Raw genomic sequence first — 25132 nt, forward strand, 5'->3', positions numbered from 1 at the left:
TTACATTTTCATAGTTCATTTATGTATTTAGTGACGCAAACAGGGGGTTTCATAGGGTGCGACCCACCCTTTTTTATTTTAAAGTGGTACCCCCCTGTCTTTTTAATTTAAAGCCCCTTTTTTTTCAGGCTGCGACACTGTATGTATCAGTAGTACAGTGTGTTTTAATGAATGAATGTAACTTATTTACCCTGGCATGGCGGGCAAAGACAGGCTTTTTAACACAGGTGTTTTGTTTCATACACCTCTTGCCCTAACATTGGTGCATAGTATTTGACTGTATGGTTTAGTTTTTTCTGTCCAGTGCACTGAGCGTAGGTCCCAAAATTTAGGCGAGAGTTGGCCACGTCATGTGACCTAAGATTAAGACCAAAGTTGGTCCATTACCCAAAGGTATTTGTCTAGAATCATTTCTATCATGAGATTCATAAGCATAAATTTTATATTTGAAGTATGGGTGTCAGATTCAATTTGGCCTGCGTGGATTTCTGTGTGTATGCAAGTTATTAAGGTGCTTTGTTTTTTAGGTAAAAGCTTCAATGAAACAGATCTGTGGTTCAGATGAATATGTTGTATTTTCAGATATGAAAAAAGTTATAAAGGTAGGACTAAGACTAAATAGTATATTCATTATTCATATTTGCCTACATTACTATAATGAAATGCAGAGTTTTGTATGGGCTATCCAGTGCTGTGGCACAGTGGTACCAGCCTCTAACCTAGAGGCATTGGGTTCAAGGCCTGTCGCTGCTCCATTGTGGTGGAATGTGTTTTGGGGCTTTGGCATGACAATTAACGCAATTGCTTCAACTTAGCTGTCACTAAAGGGTTGTCTAAATTTTCAATTGTCAGCCAAACAGAAGAACAATCACCCACAAAGTTATGGGTAACTCGTGGCTGGCTTGTTATAACATTGTCGTTTTCCAGTCATGCTATAAACCAAAGTTACATTTATATCAAGCCCTATATAGCTTGCCCTTAGTGTCAAGTTACTGAGTGAATATATTTATGCTTGCTTGGTGAGACAAACTCAGGCACTCAGCCATATGCTTTGTGGGTGATTGTTTTCTTTTTTATGACCGCTAAATTGGATAACCGAAAGGCAATCACTTGGTTAGAGCAATTTTTTTAATGTCTTGCTAAGGACATGCCCACTCTTATAGGTGGCAGCATCATGGTACTAAGTTCTAACCTTGTAAGACGGGGATGAATAATGGAATTGGGTGGGAGAAGATGAGACACCTTTTCAATCTATTTTCTCATCCCATTTGGTAGTAAACAAACACCATTCTAAAAATTATAAAACCGTATCCTCACGACTACCACGAACGATTGTTAATTGTTAAAAACAGGATTAGGATGTTTGGATAAAATGTACTAAAGGTGTACCATCTTACCCCACAGTAATATTATATATATATATATATTAATTTTTTTTAGGTTGACGTTGAGAAGTATGTTTTTTACATCGAAAATGTTTTTTTAGGAAATGGACAGAAGATATTATTTGGTTCAAAATTTTCAGTGGGAATTTTCCATGTTGGATCATGAGCATGTTGGTTGCATTCCTGTTTCAAGTGCAAGGTGCTTATAATTGCTGTTTATAACATTGGTTTTTGATACCGACTTTGTTATCTATATACAGTTGAATGAATGTAACTTACTTATCTTGTGGAAAAAGACAGTTGTTATAACTTATAAGTTATAACATGGGTGTTCATGCACCTCGTGCCAGCTTAGTACCACTACCATGTATATTACTTTGTAGGTGATTACTTTTTATGTATGGCTGATAATTTGCACAACCCATTAGTGACTACTGGGTTGGAGCAATTGCCGTTAAGTGTCTTGCCAACATACACTAACAATTATTGTAGCAACAATGAGTCTTGTTTGAACCCATTACCTCTGGGTTAGAGGCAGGTGCGCTAACCAACTGTGCTACGGCGCCGTAGTTACTTCCAGTTACATTCAGTTACATTCAGTTACATTCTGTATCATGCTATACTGTATCACGTGTTACCTCTTATTTCCACTATACGAATATCGTATTCATATCAAAGACAACCCGTGAGTGACCACTGGGTTGGAGCAATTGCCGTAAAGTGTCTTAGTACACACACGCTCACAATGGTAGCAGCGACAAGCCTTGAACTCGTAACTCCTTAACAAGAGGAAGGCTCGCTAGCCACAACGTCGATCTCTATAACATAAACTGCAGACTCATAAATCATAGCCACCCCACCCACACAGTAAGGATTCCTGTCATACCGCTCGTGGGTGGAGTTTCGATTCCGTTAGATTTATTAATAGAAAATGCGCTGCGTTGTGTTTGTATTGATAATGATATAAAGTTTTTATAGGAAGTAAAACGAAGTACTAACTATACTACACGAAGCTTCTCGTACATTTAACTGTTTACATAGCAAAATGCCACAAATGTTTCGCGACGGTATATAAACTAAGGGTGATGCTATTTCTTACGTCATTTTATGACGTCATTTATTACGTCTCTATACTACCCATTGGCCATTATACCCTTACACTATATACATTTATGTTAGTTACGGTTGCAGCAAATGAAAAGTCTGAACAGAGTGTTAAATTTGTTTTTTTAATTTTACCTATTACTTTACGCGCGGTAACAGCATACAAACTTATCAAGTCTAAGCGTAGTCTTCGGATAAACGTATCGTATAATTATAAAAATACACTTTACCACAAAGTTGCATAAATGGTATATAACTCGTTTATGAAATACGACACCCGTGTTAAAACGGCTGGCGTTGCCCCGCCACGTGAGGATAAATGGGTGTATATATATAATTTAACAAAAAAATTATTATTATTATTAAAAAAAGGAAATTTATTATTAGTGTTCTGCCTATTTCCTTTAAAATACCGACTGATTTAATTTTCCGAGTTTATTACGACAAATAAAAACACGCCGTATGAATGTAGTACAACACGCCTTTTTGGTATTTATATCAACTCTATGAGATGTTTTGCCGTCTTTATTCAATGTTTGGTAAAAGTAGAGCCGTCAACACGCGAATACCTGTAAAAAAATAATATTTTTTAAATTATTTTATTTTATAAGTAAATATACACATTTGTCCGTAAGGCGATTATTTATCTTCAGTAAAAATATTTTAAAAAAAATGTGAATTTGTTTGTTACCTGTATTTTGAAACCGGACTTAAGATTTTTAACAGAAACTTTTACTCGCATTGCTTATCGAAAAATTTGAGCTAAATTAACCGCACTCGCGAGTGACGCAATGGTAAACTTCATTTAATGGGAATAAAAATCAATTTAAATTTAAACTTATACACCATGCAACAGTCCACACTTACCTTTAATATAATCGCCTTCAAAAAATCGTCGCTGGAAAGCTGTAACAACCAAAATATGCCACTATTACATTCTAATCCCTTATCCCCGAGTCAATAGCTCAGTTCAAACTAACTGACTCTTCCCGGAATTTCGTTGAATACCTGTAGTCCAACATAACCGCAGTTTTGTTGCATCACGTATCCGCCCTTTATGGGCAACTAATGCAGCAAAAGCTGCGGAGATGCTGACACCCAGCGTGTACCGGTATATAGCTCTCCGCAATGCAATATAAACCATCTATATAGCCATGCCTTTAAAATTGGCAGACACCCAGCGTAGTTCATAGCAATGACACTTGAATGCGTGCACCAGCATTGAAGCGGGAAATTACGCCTTCAAAAGTCGACAGACATAAAATCCCAGCATTTGGATATAAGCTGTTATATCCTTGGTGTAAGGAACCAATGCTTTAAACTGTAGGCGTCGCAGCCTGTTATATTTGCATTCAGCGGATGCAAAGGTGCCCACGCGTTTATCTTCTATTGTTTCGTATTCAAACGTCACAATAGAAGGAATAGACACTGCTGTTATGCGGATAAAACGCCGTCGCTTGAATAATACAACAAACCAATCAAAACTAAATAATTCCGCCGTTACAATTAAATTAAATCCGTCAAAATTTCAATTCATTATTTATCGTGTATATTGTATTCGTTGTAGATGCTAAAACATTGTTTAACAATCACACAGGCACAGCGACAAGCGGATTTAAATCGGCGTCGATTAACAATAATTTGATCGACAGGTAATTTATAAAAGCCTGTCAACAGACTTTGAAATGCTGTCCGTCTCATGGATAGCTGACACATTGTTTATACTTAGATTAAAAGAATGCTATTGTGAATAAATCATCAAAGTCGCATTGTCTCTGCCTGTATTGAGATTTTCAAAGTATTATCTCCGTATTTCTTAGTAATCAATAAAAACAATCCGTATTTCTCGGAAATCAATAAAAACAATTCGAAAATCATTCGTCGTCGACACTTTATTATTTATTATCTACAATATGCAAAGCGCATTAAGCTTTAAAATTTAAACCATTTGTTATTGGGAATTAAATCGTATTTAAATTAAAGAATAGTGCGACAACCCTCGCAATGAGGCACTATATTGGTCTTTATTGTATGTAGGTGACAATATATTTTGTTTTAAAGGCCCTTTTCACTCACAGCAATAGCTTTTTTTACCGTGGAAATAAGATAATGAAGAACTCCCCTTCCTAATGCGCGTGCTTGTATATAGGTAAAAATTACATGTGGTAGCTTAAATAAGGTACGGGGTGTATGAAACAGAACATACGTGTTAATGACTGTTTTTGCCCCACCACTCGAGGATTAATAAAACACATTCATTCATTTTGCATAGGAGCAAAAAAATCTACAGATTTTGTGTCACAAAATGTTAAATTCTCTCTGTCCTTAATTTTACCATTATAACTCGGCTCTGAAAAAAAAACGCCTGAAAAATACGAATACTAAAATCAAAGCTAAGTAGTACGATGAACGCATGGCACAAAAATCGGTATTACACAATATTTCATATACACATAATGGCATGGACGGACTAAATATATTTATTTTACACGCAAATGAGAACGGAGAACCAAGCTTATAAGTGATATTTTAGTGGCTCATCTGGTATTAACAATTAGTGTATTTCCAACGCTTTGTCTGCAATACGGCAAGACCTAGTTTATGTTTCTAATTTCCGACCGATAGAAAAACGTATGGAAATTAATGACGTCATAGTCAACGCGCACGTTGTCTGGCGACCAAAAATTGACAATGATTATTTAAAAATCCACGCATGTAACTTTTAGGTTAAATTTCTGTAACTTAGATTAAACGGTTAGTAAATGGCCTGACCCTAAAGTAAACGTGAACACCGCGAAGGTTAAATATGCATTGCAGCGTAACGATGCTAGACCACACTTTATTAACGCCCAGTTCCTGGCCCTATACCAGCGCAGTATATCTATTCCATTCTACACGGCTGAGATCCTACACTACAGCATGGCAGGCTATAGGACTCTAAGGAAAACGCTGTTTATAACGAATACACTGCTTAGCAAGCATAAACCCCATGCTATACTGGATGAGGAAACTTTCTTTATTCTTTTTTTTTTTTTTTTTTTTTTTTTTTTTTTAGTATAAGAATATGAGATACAGCAGATTTTCGCAAGGTGTGTGAAACAAAGCCTGCGTAATAACAGCTGTCGTTGTCCGGCCCCACAAGTATAAATAGTTACATTCATTCATTTAAGAACATTAGCATTTCCAAATTTTCAAGGATGTTTTGACGAGGTGTGTGAAACAGAACACTCATGCAATTGCCCCAGTCATTTCCCTGCCATACAGGATGTTTAACTTACATGCATGCAATACAATACATCGACTAATGTTTGTTAACTTTTTCCAGGTTGATGTTTGAAGCTGTGTTTGGTGCTCGCTTTTCCCCCGTGTGGTGGAATCGCTTTCTTAGCCATCGTCCTATTCGTCACGCCCCACTGACTTTTGCAGAAATAGAGGTTCCTTTATGTGGGGAACCCCCAAACTTACCAGGTGCTTTTTTATCTATTTATAAATGAATGTAACTTACTTTATCCTCTTGTGGCTGGTGAAACGACAGTTGTTATAACACGGTTGTCCTGTTTTATACCTCATGCCAGCTTACGAGTTACGAAGTATGTTACTTTGTGTTTTTTTGGGAGATTTTTTTCCTCTTTTTTATGTTTGCTTGATAATTTGGACAACCTATTAGTGACCACTGGGTTGGAGCAATTGCCGTTACGTGTCATACCAAAGAACACATACGCCCACAATGATAGCGGCAACAGGCGCGCTAAACACTTTGCCACTGCGCCAGACCAAGACATATCTAATTGATTAGTGTTGCCTTTTTCCTTTGCTCTCTTCTTCTAATTATAATATAGCTTTCTTCTTTCTTTTTTTTCTGAAGAAAAATGTTTTTTTGTTTTTTTTAAAATATGATATCAACTGTCTTTATCTTAAACTTTTCGGTCTAAAAACTTAAAACCTCTTTAGTAATGTTAGAAGTTAAAATAGGAGCATTTAAAATTGAACAAAAAATCAATGTTTTATGTACTTAAAAACTTACCTATTCATTTACATTACAGAAAGAAAACATCACCAACAAACTGCACCCATAAAAACTACTAAAACTCATATTCAAGTCTCACCTAATGAGCCCAAAAAAGCATCAAACAAAGATATTGTAAGCATTGAAACTGTTGCACCAATCGCTGCCATAGATAATGCTCTGGTAAATACACTTTCTATTTAAAGTGTCACAAATTAATTTTTGTTTATGTTATATAGTAGGGTGGGAAAGATGGGACACCTTATCATTCTATTTTCTCGTCACATTTGGTGGTAAACAGAGAAGATTCAAATATTTATGAAATTGTATCCTTACGACTTCCATAGATCGTTGTTATTTGTTTAAAACTTGATCAGGTTGTTTGGATATTAAGTGCTAAAACTGTCCCATCTTCCCCCACCCTACTATACCAAATGTGCTGCATTAACATGTGTTGATTCTCCTTTGTTCGTTGTTTAATTTATATACTTTTATTACAGTTTTCATATGGATAAATAAAAATTAGGTTACTTTTATAGGTATATGAACATAACTGAAATTTCTGTTTGTAGTGACCATGCTTATTTTCTTCCAATCAAATGTAAATATTTTTTAATTTTAAGCGTGTTTTAACAGCTGTTGTTTTGGTTTTGTTACTATATCCTATTGTTTGTTTAAAATATTTCTAAATCTTCGCTACCCCATCTAATAGACAAAAAAAATTAATAATATGTTCACAAAAGTTAACAGCATTCTACCAATGGCAACTAATTCATTAATTACCTAAACTATATAATTAATAAACTGGGTTTAACCCAAAGATCATATTAAACCATGCTAATTTTATATTCTTTTTTTTTATAATATTAAATATTTAACATTAAATTTTGGTGTTGATGTTCTCGGGTCTATCCATTTTGGGTAATAAATTTGCTGTTTAAAACAATATTTTTTATTCAGGAAAAAGATGTCAGTGCCAGAATCATAACTCCAAGTCCAGGTATCTATTTTATATTTGGTATTTTTTTATAAATAGAAATAAATATTTTTTGTGCACACCTAACTCAATATTAAAGTTTTGCGGTCATGTCTTTTTATAAATAGGTTTTGTACTTTTAGTTTTGTTTTATGCAACAATGTGTTAAAATGACTGTCCTTTTACGTTACTTTTCATATTTTTATGTTGTTGTATACTATTATGTCACCCTGAACCAAGATGAAATAATACATTGTGTTGTCCGTAGAGTGTAACGGTCACGCCTTCATACAAAACATTTCTTTTTTTAAATAAGCGTGTTTTATCAACTGTTTTACCGTTCGCTTTTGTAAACTCTCATTATCAAGACCGAAGAGCCAAAATAATTTAAATAAATGCTATTCATTCTTTTATATATACATTCCTCTCATGGCCTAAGATTATATAAGCTTCTTATATATCACCACACACAAAATGGATTCCTGTACCAAATTAAATGGTTTTCGACTTTTCATATATAATAAGTTAAACATGTATTTGTCAAACACTCATGATGCAATTATACACCCTATGCTCACTGTCTATCATTTTCAAAATTATCTATGTGAGTTATTTTTTAATAAAAAAATTCTTATCACTTCTTGTATTCAGATTTTACTGAAACAGAAAGCACATCCAGTAAGTCTGACAAGTCATCAGAGGTGAGTTATATACAAGCTGTCTAAATCTCTAGATCAGCGGTTTCCAAACCGATTTTGCCGGCAATGGGGGTTCGTATAGCAGTTTCAGGGTGTCCGCAATGAAGCAATGATTGTGATCCGAAACCAAACCAAACATTGATGAGTTAATTGCAGCAAAACAATTGCACCCATCCCATTAAACAGCTTACTGCATTTGATAGTTTTTGCTTTTTCTTTCATTGGTGTGGTTTTGGCCTTTTTTGATTTTTATAGGGCAGCGAAATAATAAAATATTTGCAAAGGGCCCACCAGGCAAAAATTTGAGAAAAGTTTGGAAACCGCTGGTCTAGATAATAATTAAAATAAAAGGGACACACATGCGTGTTTTTATATTATAAAATATTGACAATGTCTTATGGCTTTTGCTAATTGCTGAGAAAGCAGTTAAACTGCATGTAACCTTATTTTGTATTTTTATAAAATATTTTGTTTTTATAGAATTTGGAACTTGATGACTCCGCAGCTTCAGATAGTGGCAATAAAAGTAAGCATCATTAAACCACTTAACTATGCTAAAAAAATTAATTAAAAAAGTTAATAAATGTATGAATGTAACTTTTTGTTCTTGCATGGCTGGGCATTGACATTCATTATAACATGAGTGTTTTTTGTTTCATACACCTTACATACACCTTTTGTTTCATACACCCTTTCGTACACTGAATTTTCACAGTGAAAGACACAGAAGAAAGAAAGAATCTCAAACGAGCGATAAAATCACGTGATCAGCCGATTTTAGAATCATCAATTCGTGATTATGTGAAAAAGAAGTCAGACCAATCACGTGATGAACTGCTTGAAAAAGCAAAGAAACTTCTGGAAGTTTTGAAATGCTCAAAAGGTTGGTAAAAAGAAAAGATAAAATATTCTATGAACTATGGCTAAGCACTATATTCCATTGTATTCTATGAGGGTAAGGTTCTACAGCATGTCATGTCATGGGCCTTGGTAAACTAGAGGTAATGGGTTCAGGGCTCACTGCTACCATTGGGAGCATATGCGTCTTTGGACAAGACACTTAGCTTAATTGCTCAAAGTGGTCACTAATGGGTTGTTTAAAATATTATCCACACACATAAAAAAATCAAAAAAAAATAATTACAATTCCCCAAAGTAACATACTTGGTAACTCGTAAGCTGGCACAAGGTGTATGAAACAGCACATGTGCACATCCATGTTATAATGACTGTCATTTTCTGGCAACGTGAGGATAAAGTAAGTTACATTCATAATTCATTCAAATTTCTTTCATAAAATCCATTCCCCAGCTTTAAACAAAGCAATGGCAAACCGTATAATAGCTGAGATAGAAGAAACAATTGATCGAATAAAAAAGAACCGTTTTGATCGTAAAGAACTTTCTAACGAAGTTGCTGCTGCTAATGAGTTGTTGTTACGATTACGACATATTGAGAAATTAAGAATTGAGGTAATTAGGTTTTATATTAAAGCTGTTTTTATATTAAATTAAAGCTGTTTTTATATTAGGTTTTATATTAAAACTTCTCTCCCCTGCAGCCAAGGGGAGAGAAGTATGGGGGTCACTAATACCCTTCAAAAATTTTTTTTTGTTAATAAAAATATATTTTTTGTTAATAAATAAAAAAGGTTTTTTTTTAGTAATAAAAATATTTTTTTTTGTTGTTTAAGATTAATTGAATCGCTTTTCCTTTTTCTTAGATTGAAACCCCTTATATTTTGTGGCTGTTACCTTTATGGGCTTATGTGTATTTCTACAAGGCACTTAATAGCAATTGTTCTAACTTAGTGGTCTCTTATAGCAATTATCAACCATACTTTAAAAAATAAAAATCATTTTTTTACTGCAAAATTACTTTTGTGGTAACTGGAAGTGGGCGTGAGGTGTATGAACCACAACAGCGATGTTATAACAGCTGTAATTGCCCTACTACAAGAAAAAAACATATTTATTTAAATATCATAGTGTGGCATATGTTTTTTAGCGCAAGACACATGTTGGTAATTTTTCCAACCCAGTGGTCACTAATGAGTTGGCTAAATTTTCAGTCATACAGAAAGAAATAATCAAAAACAAACATTTTTTCCAAATCGCCAATTTTTTATTATTAACATATATTTTTATTATCATGTATTTTTATTAACATATATTGTTTTCAAGGTCCTTGAGTTAAAACAAAGCACAATTGCCGAGCTTAGGAGCTACAAAAGTCCAATTCCAATCGTCCACAATGTGATGGTGGCAACTTACCTGTTATTAGGAGTTCAAGAAAAGGAAACCAAGGTAGGTTTATGTTTTGTTACTTCTATTATGTGCCAGTGTGAATGAATGTAACTTATTTTATCCTCGTGTGGCCTGAAAAAGGCAATTCTGTTTCATACAACCCGTGCCAGATTATGAGTGACCAAGTATGCTACTTTGTGGGTGATTATTTTTTAGGGGGATTTTTTCATCTTTTTATAAAACTATGTTTGGTTTCATACACCTAGTGCGCGCTTACGAGTTGTATATAACTTTGTGGGGGATTGTGAACATTGCTCAGTAGCTGTATTTATTCAAGTAAATACACAAAAAAGAAATGTTTTTCCCAAAAAAATTGTCTCGAACTCTTAGACCTTCTAGTAGCTGAAATCATTCATTGCAACTTCGAATAAATGAATAACTGTAACTTTATCTCGTTACCATGTATGTTACTCTGTGGGTAATTAATTTATATTTTTCATTTAATTATAGTATGGCTGATAATTTGGACAACCCATTAGTGGACACTGGGTTGAAACAATTGCTGTTAAGTGTCTTGCCCAAGGACACATACGCCCACAATGGTAGCAGCGTCGAGCTTTGAATCCATTACCTCTGGGTTACAGACATGCGCGCTAACCACTATGCCACGGCGCAGAACTTTACATTCACTCAATATAGATTAGCAATCAGGGATTGATTCAATGAGAAAGTAACCTTGTCGTGTCTTTTATTATGTTGGCAGAAAACAGTAAAAAAATTAGAAACGAAATGCAGACAGAAAAAAGATAAAATTTCAAAACCGTAAATATTTTGTAAATTGTATTTTGATGTTGTGGCTGTTTGAATTTTTAATCAAATTTACAAAATAGTTTCACAGGTTATTGTATTATACCTATAGGCTTAATGTGTGGATAAGCAAGTATAGTCGTTGACAAGAAATGTTTAAATTGTATGGCAGTTATTTCCAGAAGGTGTATAAAACAATTCAAGGTAGTACAGGACTTTTTACTGTGTGTGTTTTGCCATAATACTGGTTCTCTTTATACCTAAGTTTTAGAATTTTGGGACTTTCTGTCAGAAAATACTTGCGTTTTACTGGGTCACAAATCACCTGGCAACGTATGTTACACAGCATTAAAATTAAACAGTTTAATTTTTAAAGTTCCGTCGGCAACAGCTAACGTTTTGTGGTTTATAACGCATAAGATTCGAGGTTCGAATACGTCGTCTGCGTATGTCAGCACATGGCGCATAAATTCGCCTTTCGGTGTAAATAGGGATACTCTGTGCTGCGCTTTGTCGGCAATTAAGATGTTGTTCTGATCGTCAATGCAAACACCACGCGGGTCCACCACACCGCACTCTTCGCATGTGCGGAAACTGTAAATATAAATACGGTTGCGAAGATTTTAAACATATCGTTGGTATAGTACTGTTGGGTTAGATAGGGTAATGTTAACAACCTAGTCCCACATTTCCTGATCGTGTTTTTTTACAAAAACGCTTTTATAGAGTCGCGTGGGCGCGGTTATATAGTTCTCTATGTTAAAGGGCTTTTTAAAAGTAAAATATCGGGCGCAACAGTACTATACATGTGTTTTTATATCTAACCTTATTTCGTCGTCGTTGGAGTCCTGGATGGAAGGTAAAACTTCGCGGGGATATGACGATCTAGTGTTCTCTTTTACTATCGGTGTAGTAAAGTCTGCTATGTTTTGGACCGTATCCCTTCTTTTCCTTGACTTTCGCGTAAGTTTACGAATCACGTACGAAAAGCATCTGTGTAACCTTCCACGTTTTTGCGGTATTATATGCTCCGTGCTGGCATCTAGCGGTTGGTCGAATATTGAATATTCAGAAGATGCTTCGGTTACGTCATGGTCTTGAATTGAAGGAGATATATCTCCTGAGAAAAAATAGGATTTTTTATTCTTATAAAATGTCATTCCTTCTGTGTAGTAGGATGGGTAACGTTATTCGCTCATTGTATTATCACCTATATTTCCTAATCGTGTTTTAAACAATTAACATGCTTATTTTAAGCTATATTTCCATATCTACAGGCTATATTTACTTATTTATATAAAAAATTTGTGTTCTTCCAAATAGAAAGTTAAAATGCTTAAGGAACCGTCTTACACCACCTATGTGGCCCCGAAAGATTAACTTAATTTTGTTGCTCTTTCTTCGATCGGAAGTTTATTGATATAGTAGGGTGGAGGAAGATGGGACACCTTTTTCATTCTATTTTCATGTCCCATTTAATAGTAAACAAAGAATATCCAAAGAATTATAAAACCATATTCTCACGACTCTCATAGACCGTTTTCAATTGCTCGAAACACGATCATGATATTCGGATATTATTAGCTTCCACTACCCTGCTATATTCATGCAATCTTTAACGCAAAAAAAAGTTCTCACCTTTACAGAGCTGGCAGCCTGGAGCCACTGAACCGCCTATTTCTAAACAAACTTTTCCATCGTAATTCAGAACGAACGGTTTCTTCTGTCCAGTGTCAGTGACAATGATCTGAACATAGTTTTGTTTAAGATTATTTACATTTTATTTAAATAAAAGAATAGTGTGTGGGAAGACGGCATACCTTCATCACATAATATCGTGATAGTGTTTTAAACAATTACCAACAGTCTATAACTCTATATGGAAGTCGGGAGGGTGTGGTTTTATAATTCTTTGAATGTTCTTTGTTTACTACCAAATGGAACGAGAAAATAGAATAAAAAGGTGTCTCATCTTCCCCACCCTATAATATGTTAAAAATGTTTGAGTCTCTTTGATAGACAACAAGTTTCGGATGAATTGGTTTTACAATTTTACAAATCAACTTTAAAAGCGCGTTCTATTCTGTTCTGTCCTAGTAACGTCCTACGTCAGTGTCTGGGATTCAGGGCAGAGTTAGCTTATTGCACGTACATTTTGTTGGAGAGTTTTTAGTATTTTTTTAGTAGGTTATACAGGCGATTTTACTTTATACGAATATATTTTAGTTTATACACAAAGCATGTTAGAACTAAAAGAGCTTCATTTCCCTCAATAAAATACCCTCTGTACAAGATTAAGTTCATAACACCATCAAAAAATGTGACCGTTTTTAGTAGTGTTTCCATAGGCACTCCCTAACCACTAAGTTTAATACATAGAACTATGCACATGAAACTAGATACCACAGGGAGTGTTTTCATATACATACCTGGTTTTTATAATTCGTCGCAACGTAACGTGGTGCTGACAACTTTACTTGGTTTGTGAATGTTCGTGGATCTTGCCCTGGCTGCTGTTTTGTGGGTTTAATACTCGGTTTTCTGGAACATTGTTATTTGAGTGAACGAGAAATTACACATTGTATACGATTCACCATGTTTACTACGAATTATACAACGCATACGTTAAGATACGTTAAACACTTATAGGTGAATGACTAAAATCACAAGATAGAGCGTATATGTTTGACTTTAACTTAGAGTTAAGGTGATGGCTGTACACAGTATCCGAAATTCGTCCGTTTTGTCTGTTTTGTCCGGATTTCGCTGCCACATGCGGAACTCGGAAACGGGTTTACATACGACTTCGCAAGCGAATTCGCATGCCGGATACTGTGTACAGCCATCTTTAGAGTTTTATAGGCATGAACAAATCCTATTTTGAAAACGAAAGAAATCTTATTTAACGCTCATATAACATAGATAAAATGCTTTTGGTTAGCTTATGCATCTAAGTAAGCGCTTATACTTCTATTTTGGCATCATGCCTTGATCAAGGTTCTCATTGTATTGAGTTGGCCTTGGTAACATAAGAACAGACTTAAATTACCAACGTCCTTCTTATATGCTCCCGTTGTGCTTACATAAAAACAGGCTACCTAGTTCTATTTCTCCTTAAAGATGTCGGGAAAAGCGTTGTGTTATAGAAGGTCAACCTACCGATTTTTCTCTATATTTCTTGCACCGATTTCCCGTAAAACACGACCGCAAGCGTCGACCACGTAAACCACACCACGTTTACTTTCCGTAATGACATAGTTACCTAAAGATCAAATCAACAAAATCAAGTTTAGGCATCGATCCTTTAACTTAAATCGATTCAGACTGCTCTTAGTCCCGTTGGTAAAGATTTGCGATCACTTACTGGACGTGTAAGTACTATAGGGGGAAATGGGACACCTTTAGCACATAATATCCAAGTATCCTGATCGCCTTTTAAACAATTAAAACGGCCTATAGAAGTCGTGAGAATACGATTTTATAATTTTTAAATATTCTTTGTTTACTACCAAATTGGACGAGAAAATAGAGTGTTTAGGTGTCCCATCTCCCCCCACCCTACTATATTATCACTTCAATATGTTACGTTATAAGGCTAATAAACATTAACTTTTACATTTTGTATTTATCGTAAAATAAACATCATACCAAAAACATAGGATAACCAAGACATTACCGAAACTATATTCGGTTCATTGAATTTTTGCGTGTTTTAGATCTTATAACTAGTCTAAAACAATTTTTCAGCAAACGTTATATAAACAGCAATGCCAAACCGTTAAGCGTATATTAGTGATAGTTTTTATACATTGAAAAGCACCTAAAGTATTGCTGTACATAATCTTCAACTACGTAACAGATTTTTTGAATATTTTTTATTAAAACAGTAGGCAATTTTTATTTATAAGACGTAAATGTTACTTGAAAATGTTACCGTACCGTCGTTATTGCATGTTATTCCCCAACAACAAGAGAAATATTCGTTCCCGAATCTTTGTATAACTTCTCCTTTTAAACTGTACACACAAACCTTAAACCAATTGAAAAAATATTTTATTTTTTTAGCACTTTTTATTTAAAAATGCATATAACTTTTAAGTGGCCAATACGTTTGTATGAAAATCTAATAGAAAATTTTGATAAAAAACTTATTCTGTCTTATAACATATTTATTATCAGAAAGCATTTAGCATGTAGGTAATGAAGTGGTCAAAACCAATACGTTAAAAAACGCCATAAAGTATGACATACACTATATACACTATATAGCATCGAGTATAATAGAACTAAGCCTATACTTCATTTAAATGACAAACAGCAACTGCTTTTCCATCATGAGTTGAAGTTAACCCTCGACCATATCTCGGCCATGTTGGTGTTCCGAACGAGTTTACTTTGTTATAAGCATCGATCACGTATATCTGTACATGAATAAATGAATGTAACTTGCTTTATCCTTGCATGGCGGAAAACGACAGTCGTTATAACACGGGTGTTTTGTTCATACACCTCGTGTCAGCTTACGAGTTACCAAAGACGTTACTTTATGGGTGACTTTTTTTTTGGGATCTTTTCATTTTTGTTTATGTGTGGCAACCCATTATAGTGACCTCAATAATGTGCATGGAAAATATACTCTTCATATTTTATCAATATTGAAGTTATATAGTACTGTGGGGTAAGATGAATACTATTAGCACAAAATATTCCATTTTCTGAACTGTATTTTAGACTTTGTTTACTACCAAATGGGACCATAAAAGACAGTAAAAAAATTCACCATTTTACCCCAAACCATTATATCGTATATTAAGCCGTTATAAACCAATATAAGTGTATATTGATAAAAACGCCTAATTGTTTATTAGACCAATGGTTTGAAGTTTAAGCCTTTTGATAGAAAACAAGTTTAAAAATAGTAGGTTGGGGTAAGATGGTCAATGTATTCTTCTCCTTACGAATTTAAAACATCGTTGTTTGTTGGTAAAACGTGGTAAATACGGCAAATTTTGCGAAATTTATAATTTTTTTGTATTTTTTTATAAAATTTAATAATTATATACAATTCCACAAAGTTTAGTTAGAAACCTTCACGACTCCCATGGACTGTCGTTAATTGTTTAAAACACGATCAGGACATTTGGATATTATGTGCTAAAGATGTCCCATCTCCCCCCACCCTACTATATATAACTCTGCAAATGTATGTTGGAACATTCTTAGTAATGTCTCCTACCTTTACTTTATCTGCGTCCGAGGCAACTATACAGTTTCCCACTACTGTCATATCATACACGTTCATCTCTTTTTGCCCCATGTAAATACATCTACCTGGTGCCCCCCATGTTGAAAAGTCGACCTGTCGTAAAGTTAGTTCAAATCAAGTATTGAGCCGTAATAAAACAACGAGAACCGCTCTTTTTATTTGGACTTCAATACCTACTTTAGCTTTGTTGTCTAGCGATGAGTCCGTAGTGAAAAATATCCCTGACCGACTGCTGTTCATTGAAACGGATGGGTTACGCAGACTTTCTCCGCCGAACTGAAATGATATAATTGTCGATCTTGGTAAAGTGGAGATTGACGTTATAAACTTGGGAAGTGCCGAGCCGAACCCGAACTCAAAAGCCTCCTTTCTAACGCTCGGCCCAGTTTTTAACGCTATTGCTATAATATTGCACGCGAGAGCGAAAATTATTGAAAATATTTTTTGCTCTCGCGTGAAAAAAAAGTAAACCTACTAAGAGATAACGAAACTAATATGAACGTAAGTTTAGGAATCCCCAGTTTGCGTACCGTTTAGTTTGCCATTTTAAGTCTGGTTGTTAGAAGACATCTTGTTAAAGTTGCCCCGTTATACATCAGTTATTTTACATATAGTAGGATGGGGAAAATGGGACACCTTTTCATTCTATTTTCGCGTCCCATTTGGTAGTAAACAAGGAACATTCAAAGAATTTTAAAACTGTACCCTCACGACTTCCATAAACCGTTGGTAATTGTTTAAAACACGATCAGGATATTTAGACGTTATGTGTAAAAGTGTTCCGTATTACCCAATAGTACTATATACTAATATTAAACATGGTATCGTGCACCGATTATGCCTAAAAAACGACTACAGAACAACATAATTCAGAATACAATATACGCAATTTAAGGACTTACCCGTAAAAGATCAACCGGTAAAAAGCCAGGTTCGCTGTGAGCAAACGAGCATCGAAGTTTAGTTGGTGTGGATTTGCTATAAACAGAAGACAAATATGCGTTAGATGCGGTACGCTGGTTTACACTAGAAAGAAACCACTAAATTCTTAAAATAAGTTGACTTTACAGTGCTGGAAATTAGCTTCCTCACACGTCATAGGCATGTACGTGAATCAGAGCACAAGAACTCAATAACGTTAGTTTTTGTTGGCAATATATGACTAGGCAGGTTATTCGTAACATTGTTTTTTTGCAACTATATGGTAGGGCGGAAGAAGATGGGACACCTTTTCATTCTATTTCCGTCCCATTCGGTAGTAAACAAAGAAAATTCAAAGAATTATAAAACGTTTTCTCACGGGTGCCATAGACGGTTGTTAATTGTTTAAATCACAATCAAGATATTTGAATATTATGTACTGCTATAAAGGTGCCCCATCCCACCCCACAGTACTATATACTTGGTATCTTATTTTGTAACTAACTAAATTGGAAATAAGCGCGTATTTAAATGCACATACTACCATAGACCATTGTTAATTGTTTAAAACACGATCATGATATTTAGAAATAATGTGCTAAAGCGTTGTTTTTTGGATTGCTTAATTTAATAAAGCGAGAAAGGTCTGGAGACACAATTGATCGATGTTTACTCCGCAATCATCTATCTATGCTTAATGATCTGCATATTTTTATGTCTCCCGTCCCCCCCACCCTATTACAAAAATGTATATATTCACCTGCAGCGCTGGCAACGTGTAGGCAGAGAATGCCTGAATGTCTGCATTGAACTATCAAGGTTAAATACGCACTCATCTGTTAAACAAAGATCATTTAAACTGTAAATAAGTCACTGTATTAAACCAAAACTTCACTAACCGTGATCGTAGCGTTCTCTTTTGCTACCATCTCTAAAAATATATAAATCTTATAAATTACATTTCTTCTATTTGTTCTCATTATATGTTTTTACATGTTAGTTCGTTTATGGGAAATATAGGGTTTGGTCAATAAGGCAGTTTGAGTTTGTTAATTTGTTATCGTCTTTTCATATATATAGTAGAATGAGGGAAGATGGGACACCTTTTTATTCTTTTTTTTTGTCCCATTTAGTAGTAAACAAAGAACTATAAAATCGTATTCCCACGACTCTCATAGACCGTTGTTAATTGTTTAAAACACGATCAGTATATTTAGATATTATGTGCTAAAGGTGTCCCATCTTACTCCGCAGTACTATACAACAAAAGAATAACTGCATAGAAGTTGTAGCTGTGAGAACCGTATAAGCACTTACATTCGTTTACGTTTGGTTTATACAATTATACTCTAACCTATTTGTATACTGATACTCTTTTGATTTTTAGTTTATTTTGATAGTTAATATAGTAGGGTGGGGGAAGATGAGACACCTTTGACACATAATAACTAAATATCCCGATCGTGTTTTAAACAATTAACAACGGTCTATGGGAGCCGTGAGGGTAAAGTTTTATAAAAAAAATCGTTAAATGTTTGTTTACTACCAAATTGGAAAAGAAAATAGATTGAAAAGGTGTCCCATCTTCCCCCACCCTACTATACTACTAGAGTGGCGCACTAATACAGCGTTATCATAGGGTAATTTATAATTAATTCAATAAACTGTATGATTGATAAAGGAAAACTTACCCGTTCGATACAGGGCCTTCCATATCGTTATTTAAACAGCGCCTACATTTCGGTGATTCTGTGAACACTGAACTTAAACCGCTGCTGACACTGCAACAAAACATGGTTTAGCATGACTTAACGAATTGCTGTTTTATCTCTTCGAAAACGATAGCGAAGGTCTTGTTTTTTTAGAAAGCGATAAAAAGGATCAACAGCAAAACGACAGTTTTAAAACACACTATCGGTAAAAAGTTGGAGAAAAATATCAATTAAAAAATATGACCGTTGCACAAAATGTTTGGGAATAACAACAGAACTGCTAAACTGCGCTTCTACCTTAACTGCTGTATTATTATATGCTTTTGGTTTGCCTATGTCTTGTACAAAAGCTGGTAATTGCAGCCATTAGTAAATGTACAAAGTTACGACTTGATATAAAGCTAAAACGCCCCCCATTTTGCCTGTATCCTTTATAACACTTTTAAGTTTCAGGTAATGCAATTCATGCTATGCACGCAACAGTACGATATAAACTTTTTTCAAAAAGCCACTGTAAATAGTAAAAAGCGAATGAACAATCGCTGTCTTGTTGTTTGTGCAAACTACGCAGCTGTTCAGTACAAAACATAGAAATGATTGGCCGATTTGTTTAGCCGTTTGGCAGAAAATCGATATTTTGCAAGCAGTGATTATAACTCAGTTTTGTTATTGGATTCCTATATGCGACAAAACAGCAATAAGTCCATAAGTTAAACGACTTTTTTTGTTTAAGAAGGGCGAAATAAATGTATATACTATGGGGTAAGATGGGACACCGTTAGCTCTTAATTCCTATATTTTCTGATCAAGTTTTGAACAAATAACAACGCTTTTTAGAGTCACCGCAGGGCTGCGGTTTTATAATTCTGTAAATATTCTTTGTTTACTAGAAAGAAAACATGTATTATTTTACCCCACCCTACTATACGACTATTTTTTGTTCATTAATGTACCATGCGTAATTAATTTTTCCTATATATGCCCACTGTGCCACACATCTAATATATTAATTCAGCTCTAACGCATGCGTTTAGCCGGCAAAACAGAGAGATACCAACATTTAAATGTTACATTTCAAATGCCTAACTAGATTTTCCTTTATAAAGTAGGGGGGGGGGAACTTTACATTCTATTTTCTCGTCCAATTTATTAGTAAACAAAACATATTCCAAGAATTATAAAACGGTATCCTCACGACTCCCAGCCTGTGTTTGTTTGAAACACGATCAGGATATTTGGATAATATGTGCTAAAGATGTCATACCACACAGTTCTTACCCATTCTTGCTTATTCTTACCCACGAATTCTTCCTACCTTGTATTACTAAGCCTTGAGAAAGGAGGAGTTAATGTGAACACAGGATTGTAGCTTGTTCGTCGTTCAGCGCATTCTGATGACGTAAATCGTCCGCATTGTGACGTCGTACACACGTGACCGCAGTTACAGCACGGTGTCACATGTCCTACCTGGTTCGCCATTTTTTGCCTTAAATCTTCGGTTAAAAATGTATTTTTAAAAACTACATATTTTAAAACCCAAAACTATATAGCTTTAGAGTATAGTGGGTTGGGGAAAGATGGGCCCCCTATTGCATAATATCTAAATATCCTGATCGTATTTAAACAATTAAAAACGGTCTACGGGAGTCGTGATGATACATTTTCATAATTCTTTAAATTTTCTTTCTTTACCACAAAATACGACGTGAAAATTGAATGAAAATGTATCCCATCTTACCCCACCCTACTATATCCTTTAAAACCAAGATCTACGTTACCATTAAAATACAGCCCCAACGCAATAGTATAGGCACACAATCTCTCTACATTCTCAAGCAGTATCGCTGACTGCAGAACCTACATGTGCACATTATCTAATCTATATTTCAAGCACTGTCGCATATATAACACCTGCAATGCTATGCACACAATATAATCTATATTCTCAAGTAGTATCTCGTTTACCCGTTGCATTAAATATCAGCAGGACCATAAGGTCATGATGTAAGCCTGGCATGAAACATGAGAATAAAATTCAATCAGCTGCCAATAATACGCCAACATGGACTTTTTAGGACTCATCTCTTAAGATTATGAACCCATTGTTTTTATAACTAAACGAATCACTTCTTGATTTTCTTGTCAAAAATGCGGGTTATTTGAACACGTGCAGCATATACATAATACGTCTCTATTAACTTAGGCCTATACCAGTGCTAGTACGATGGGATACTGTTGGCACTAAAATATAGTAGGGTGAGGGAAGATGGGACACCTTTTTTTTCAATTTTCTCGTCCCATTTGGTAGTAAACAAAAAACATTCAAAGAATTATAAAACTGAATCCTCACGACTCCCATAGACCGTTGTTAATTAATTAAAACACGATCAGGATATTTGGATAATATGTGCTAAAGGTGTCTCGTCTACCCCTACCCTACTATATCATATATTTCTTGATCTTGTTTTGAACAATTTTCAACGCTCTAAGTCGCATGACCACGGTTATATAATTCTGTAAATACTCTTTGTTTACAACCGAATGGGACGAGAAAAAAGTATAAAGCTTGTCTAATATTACCATACACTAATTATTCTGCGCGAAAGTACCGCGTATTCAACAGCTTTAAGATTGAACTGTCAGGAAATTCCTTTTACGGGATAATAATAAGCACCCTAAAAATTCCTATCTTACCTTTCCTTTCTGCTGTTTCCACTTCTTTTATGTCGTAATTACATAGAGTGAGACCTGTTTTACACAAGCGCCATGGCAACGGCTTATCTCAACACTCTATCCCATTTAAAATGCTAGCACGACCGGCTTGAACTTTTGCCGCTGTTTTTCTGTACGATACTCGTTGAGTGTTTCCTAATATAAATCCTTTTTCGGTCGAAATCAATTCCTAATCGGGAACTGTGCGGATTTTGTAACTTATTTAGGTCCGCCACAAGCCCGCTTGCGAAAACTTTATTAATACTATAAAAACAAACCACTTCTCGCGCATAGAAAACAGGCGGCAATAAATTTCGCTTACCTTGCCTCAGTGGTTACTGTTAACCTTTAAAAGTTTTCTGACATTAAATCCATAAATAAAACCTATATTATTAGTCCATGGCTAGTTCGCAACCTCCCGATTATTAAGAAATGCTATCCTGTAGCCTTCGATACAATATATTTTGAATACCTAGTTTTTTGTCTGTGACAGGAATCAGATATTTTCATCAAAGCTCCGCCCACAATCACACTCATATATTCCCTCTGTTATTGGGTTACCTTCTTATCAATAATTAATGCTGCTGTACTTCCTGCCTGTAATGCATTTCGGATGCTAGGCTGCAGTTTACCATTAAGAATATATAGTATAGGCCTAAATGCAATGTCGACTTTTTTGTTTTTCTTTAACACAAACATGTTGCATACGCTTGTTGGGTGGTAAAACAACTATTTTTCTTTACGTAATATTTAACCACCCGCCTTAGTGTTTAAAAATGCGACAACAGTATTTATCCTTAAAAATATGTTTCACTGAAAAAATTCCGTGCGAAGAAAAACGCTTAAGAAATAATGTTAAAGTTTTATTTAATAAAAAAATAAATCAGTTCTAAGTTTAAATGGAAATGGAGTTGACAATACATTTGCATGTAGGTCTCTTTGCGTTACACTGTCTTTATACACGATAAATAATATAGTACTCCGGGTTAAGGTGGATACTGTTAGCACCTAAATCTAATGTTGATTGTGTTTTAAACAATTAACAACGATTTTTTAGAGACGCGGAGGCGCGGTTATATATACTCTGTAAATGTGCCGGAAAACAACAGTCGTTATAACAATGGTGTTCTGTTTCATACACCTTGTGCCAGCTTACTAGTTACCGTTACTTTGTGGGTGATTATTTTTTTGGTATAATTTTGTGAATATTGTTTGTTTACTACCAAATGAGACGAGAAAGGACAATGAAAACATGTCCCATCTTACTAAAACAAAAAGCTAATAATTGACCATTCATACGCCATTGCCTACTCAATACATGTAGTAGGCTATGCATGCGCTATATAAGATAGACATATATATTGTATTTCTGTTGGACGGCGTCACGAGCTCACTGGGCCGTATAATCTGCCTTATACAAGCAAAGGCTCTTTAAGACTATGTTATGCTGTAGACTTACAACTTCAATCGTACTAAGGCATTGGGATTCGTGTGGTTCGTCAAGCATTATATGTAATCACGGATTACGGGTTTGACCGTTAACGAAAATTTGCTGAGTTACATAACCGTATTCTTACGGCTCTAAAATAGCGTTGTTAGTTGTCAAAACCTGAATTAGGAAAGATGAGAGATGATGTGCTAAAGTATCCATCTTGGATCTTACCCCTCCGTAATAGAGTAGGGTGGGAGAAGATGGGGCATCATTTATTTAATTTTTTCGTCTTATTTGGTAGTAAACAAAGAACATTTAAATAAATATAAACCGTATCCTCACGACTCGTAAACCATTGTTAATTGTTTAAAACACGACCAGGTTTTTTGGATACTTTGTGCTAAAGGTGTTCCATCTTCCTCCGCCCTACTATATAACCAAGTTTCTTTGCCTTGCTGTTTTAATTTCCCATCTATAAACTGTTTTAATCAGTCTATTTTTCGTTACTGTACTCTAAGACGTCTAAGTCATGAGAAACAAATAAAATTCATGTTGTATTATAAATTGTCTTTCAGAAATGGACTTCGGTTCAATCTCTGCTTGGTAAGACGGGTAAAGAGGGCTTAAAACGTCGAATAATGACTTTTAAAGAGAACGAAGTGTCGGTTGCTACAGCAAGAAGAGCTCAACATATTATTGGACAAGACGAAGACTTAGAATCAATACGAGACGTGAGCGCTGGAGCAGCTACTTTTTATGTTTGGGTAAGTGGCAATGAACTTAGCGATATAGTTTGTATTCCTGGCTACATTTTAACCACCCTTTTAGTTAGGTTGAAGTAAGATGGGACATTTCATTCTCTTTTCCCGTCTCATTTGACAGTAAACAAAGAATATTTACAAAATGATACCAAAATAGTAATCACTCACAAAGTATCATATATGGTAACTCCGTAAGCTGGCGCGAGGTGTATAAAACAAAACACCCGTGACCCGTGTTATAACGACTGTCGCTTTCCGGCGACGCGGGAATAAAGGACGTCACATCACATTCATGCTTTGTTTACTACCAAAAGGAACGCGAAAATAGAATGGAAAGGTGTCCCATCTTTCCCCACCCTATTGTATCTTATTTTACATTATATATACTGTATAATAACACTGTTATAATTTCTACGACAGGCCAAGGGAATGATAGACGAAGCATTACATGACAAATAGTTTAAGCTACATAAGTGTTCTGATAAATATTTTTTAAGAAATAAAAATAATTTAGTACAAACAACTTTATCGTACACTATAGAGTATTTTATGCCTCTTGAATCAAAACATTAGTGTCTTCCTATGCACATGCCTGCTATGATGGATACAACACATTCTATAATATACCATGCATCTTATGATTCTATTATCAAGTATTTTTTGTACTAAAATCATTAGGCCTACTGACATATATATAGCCTTTCTGAGTGCAGTAATCTTTTCGCTGTTTATAATCTTATGTATCGCCGTATTCTATGAGCACTTACTATTTATATCTGTAATTTTTTACATTGTGTTTTTTTAGATTGCTGTAATAATTTTGTGAGTTTAAAAAACAAGCGGTACACGATTGTTTTTTACATATGGTTTAATATAGTGTTCAATAAAATCTAGTATTTGATATATGCAGTTTTTATTACCGAGCCCACTATAGACAGCGTCTCTAATTTATAGTAGGGTGAAGGAAGATGGGCCACCTTTTCATTATATTTTCTCGTCCCATTTGCTAGTAAACAAAGAACATTCAAAGATTTATAAAACCATATCCTTACGACTCTCATAAACCGTTGTTAACTGTTTAAAACACCTTCAGGATGTTTGGATAT

The 25132-nt window shown here is 34.8% G+C and overlaps 3 protein-coding genes and 1 non-coding gene across 8 annotated transcripts in view; 2 read left to right on the forward strand and 2 right to left on the reverse strand.

Moving 5' to 3' along the window:
* Positions 1–175, forward strand: part of LOC113474608 (GPALPP motifs-containing protein 1-like) — a 1551-nt gene extending 1376 nt beyond the window's left edge. The window contains exon 2 of the mRNA XM_026836372.1: positions 129–175. Coding sequence (XP_026692173.1) covers positions 129–175 — 47 coding nt within the window. The remainder of the gene's footprint in view (positions 1–128) is intronic.
* A 355-nt stretch (positions 176–530) lies between these two features.
* LOC100182150 lies at positions 531–24927 on the forward strand. Of its 5 annotated transcripts, none has more exons than XM_026839014.1 (12): positions 531–602; positions 1487–1584; positions 5815–5957; positions 6533–6678; positions 7456–7495; positions 8123–8172; positions 8650–8695; positions 8885–9052; positions 9481–9641; positions 10353–10475; positions 23841–24029; positions 24447–24927. In XM_026839014.1, the coding sequence occupies exons 1-12, from the start codon at positions 540–542 to the stop codon at positions 24483–24485; spliced, it is 1266 nt and encodes a 421-aa protein (XP_026694815.1). In that variant the 5' UTR covers positions 531–539; the 3' UTR covers positions 24486–24927. The 5 variants fall into 5 exon arrangements, with proteins under 5 accessions (XP_026694815.1, XP_026694817.1, XP_026694828.1 ...); XM_026839016.1 differs by having other exon boundaries at positions 6533–6630; positions 24447–24522; XM_026839027.1 differs by lacking the exons at positions 23841–24029; positions 24447–24927 and adding an exon at positions 18664–18699.
* mir4093 (microRNA 4093) lies at positions 3511–3577 on the reverse strand. The gene has a single exon (NR_034488.1). It is a non-coding gene; the product is annotated as a microRNA 4093 (primary transcript).
* LOC113475197 lies at positions 16342–20720 on the reverse strand. The gene is made up of 7 exons (XM_026839064.1): positions 20437–20720; positions 19101–19190; positions 18309–18340; positions 18170–18245; positions 17391–17466; positions 16666–16764; positions 16342–16581 (listed from the first exon to the last, which is right to left on the reverse strand). The coding sequence occupies exons 1-7, from the start codon at positions 20598–20600 to the stop codon at positions 16354–16356; spliced, it is 765 nt and encodes a 254-aa protein (XP_026694865.1). The 5' UTR covers positions 20601–20720; the 3' UTR covers positions 16342–16353.
* Positions 24928–25132: the final 205 nt, after the last annotated feature.

This window comes from Ciona intestinalis, chromosome 1 (assembly GCF_000224145.3).
Source record: "Ciona intestinalis chromosome 1, KH, whole genome shotgun sequence".
Lineage (NCBI taxonomy): Eukaryota > Metazoa > Chordata > Ascidiacea > Phlebobranchia > Cionidae > Ciona > Ciona intestinalis.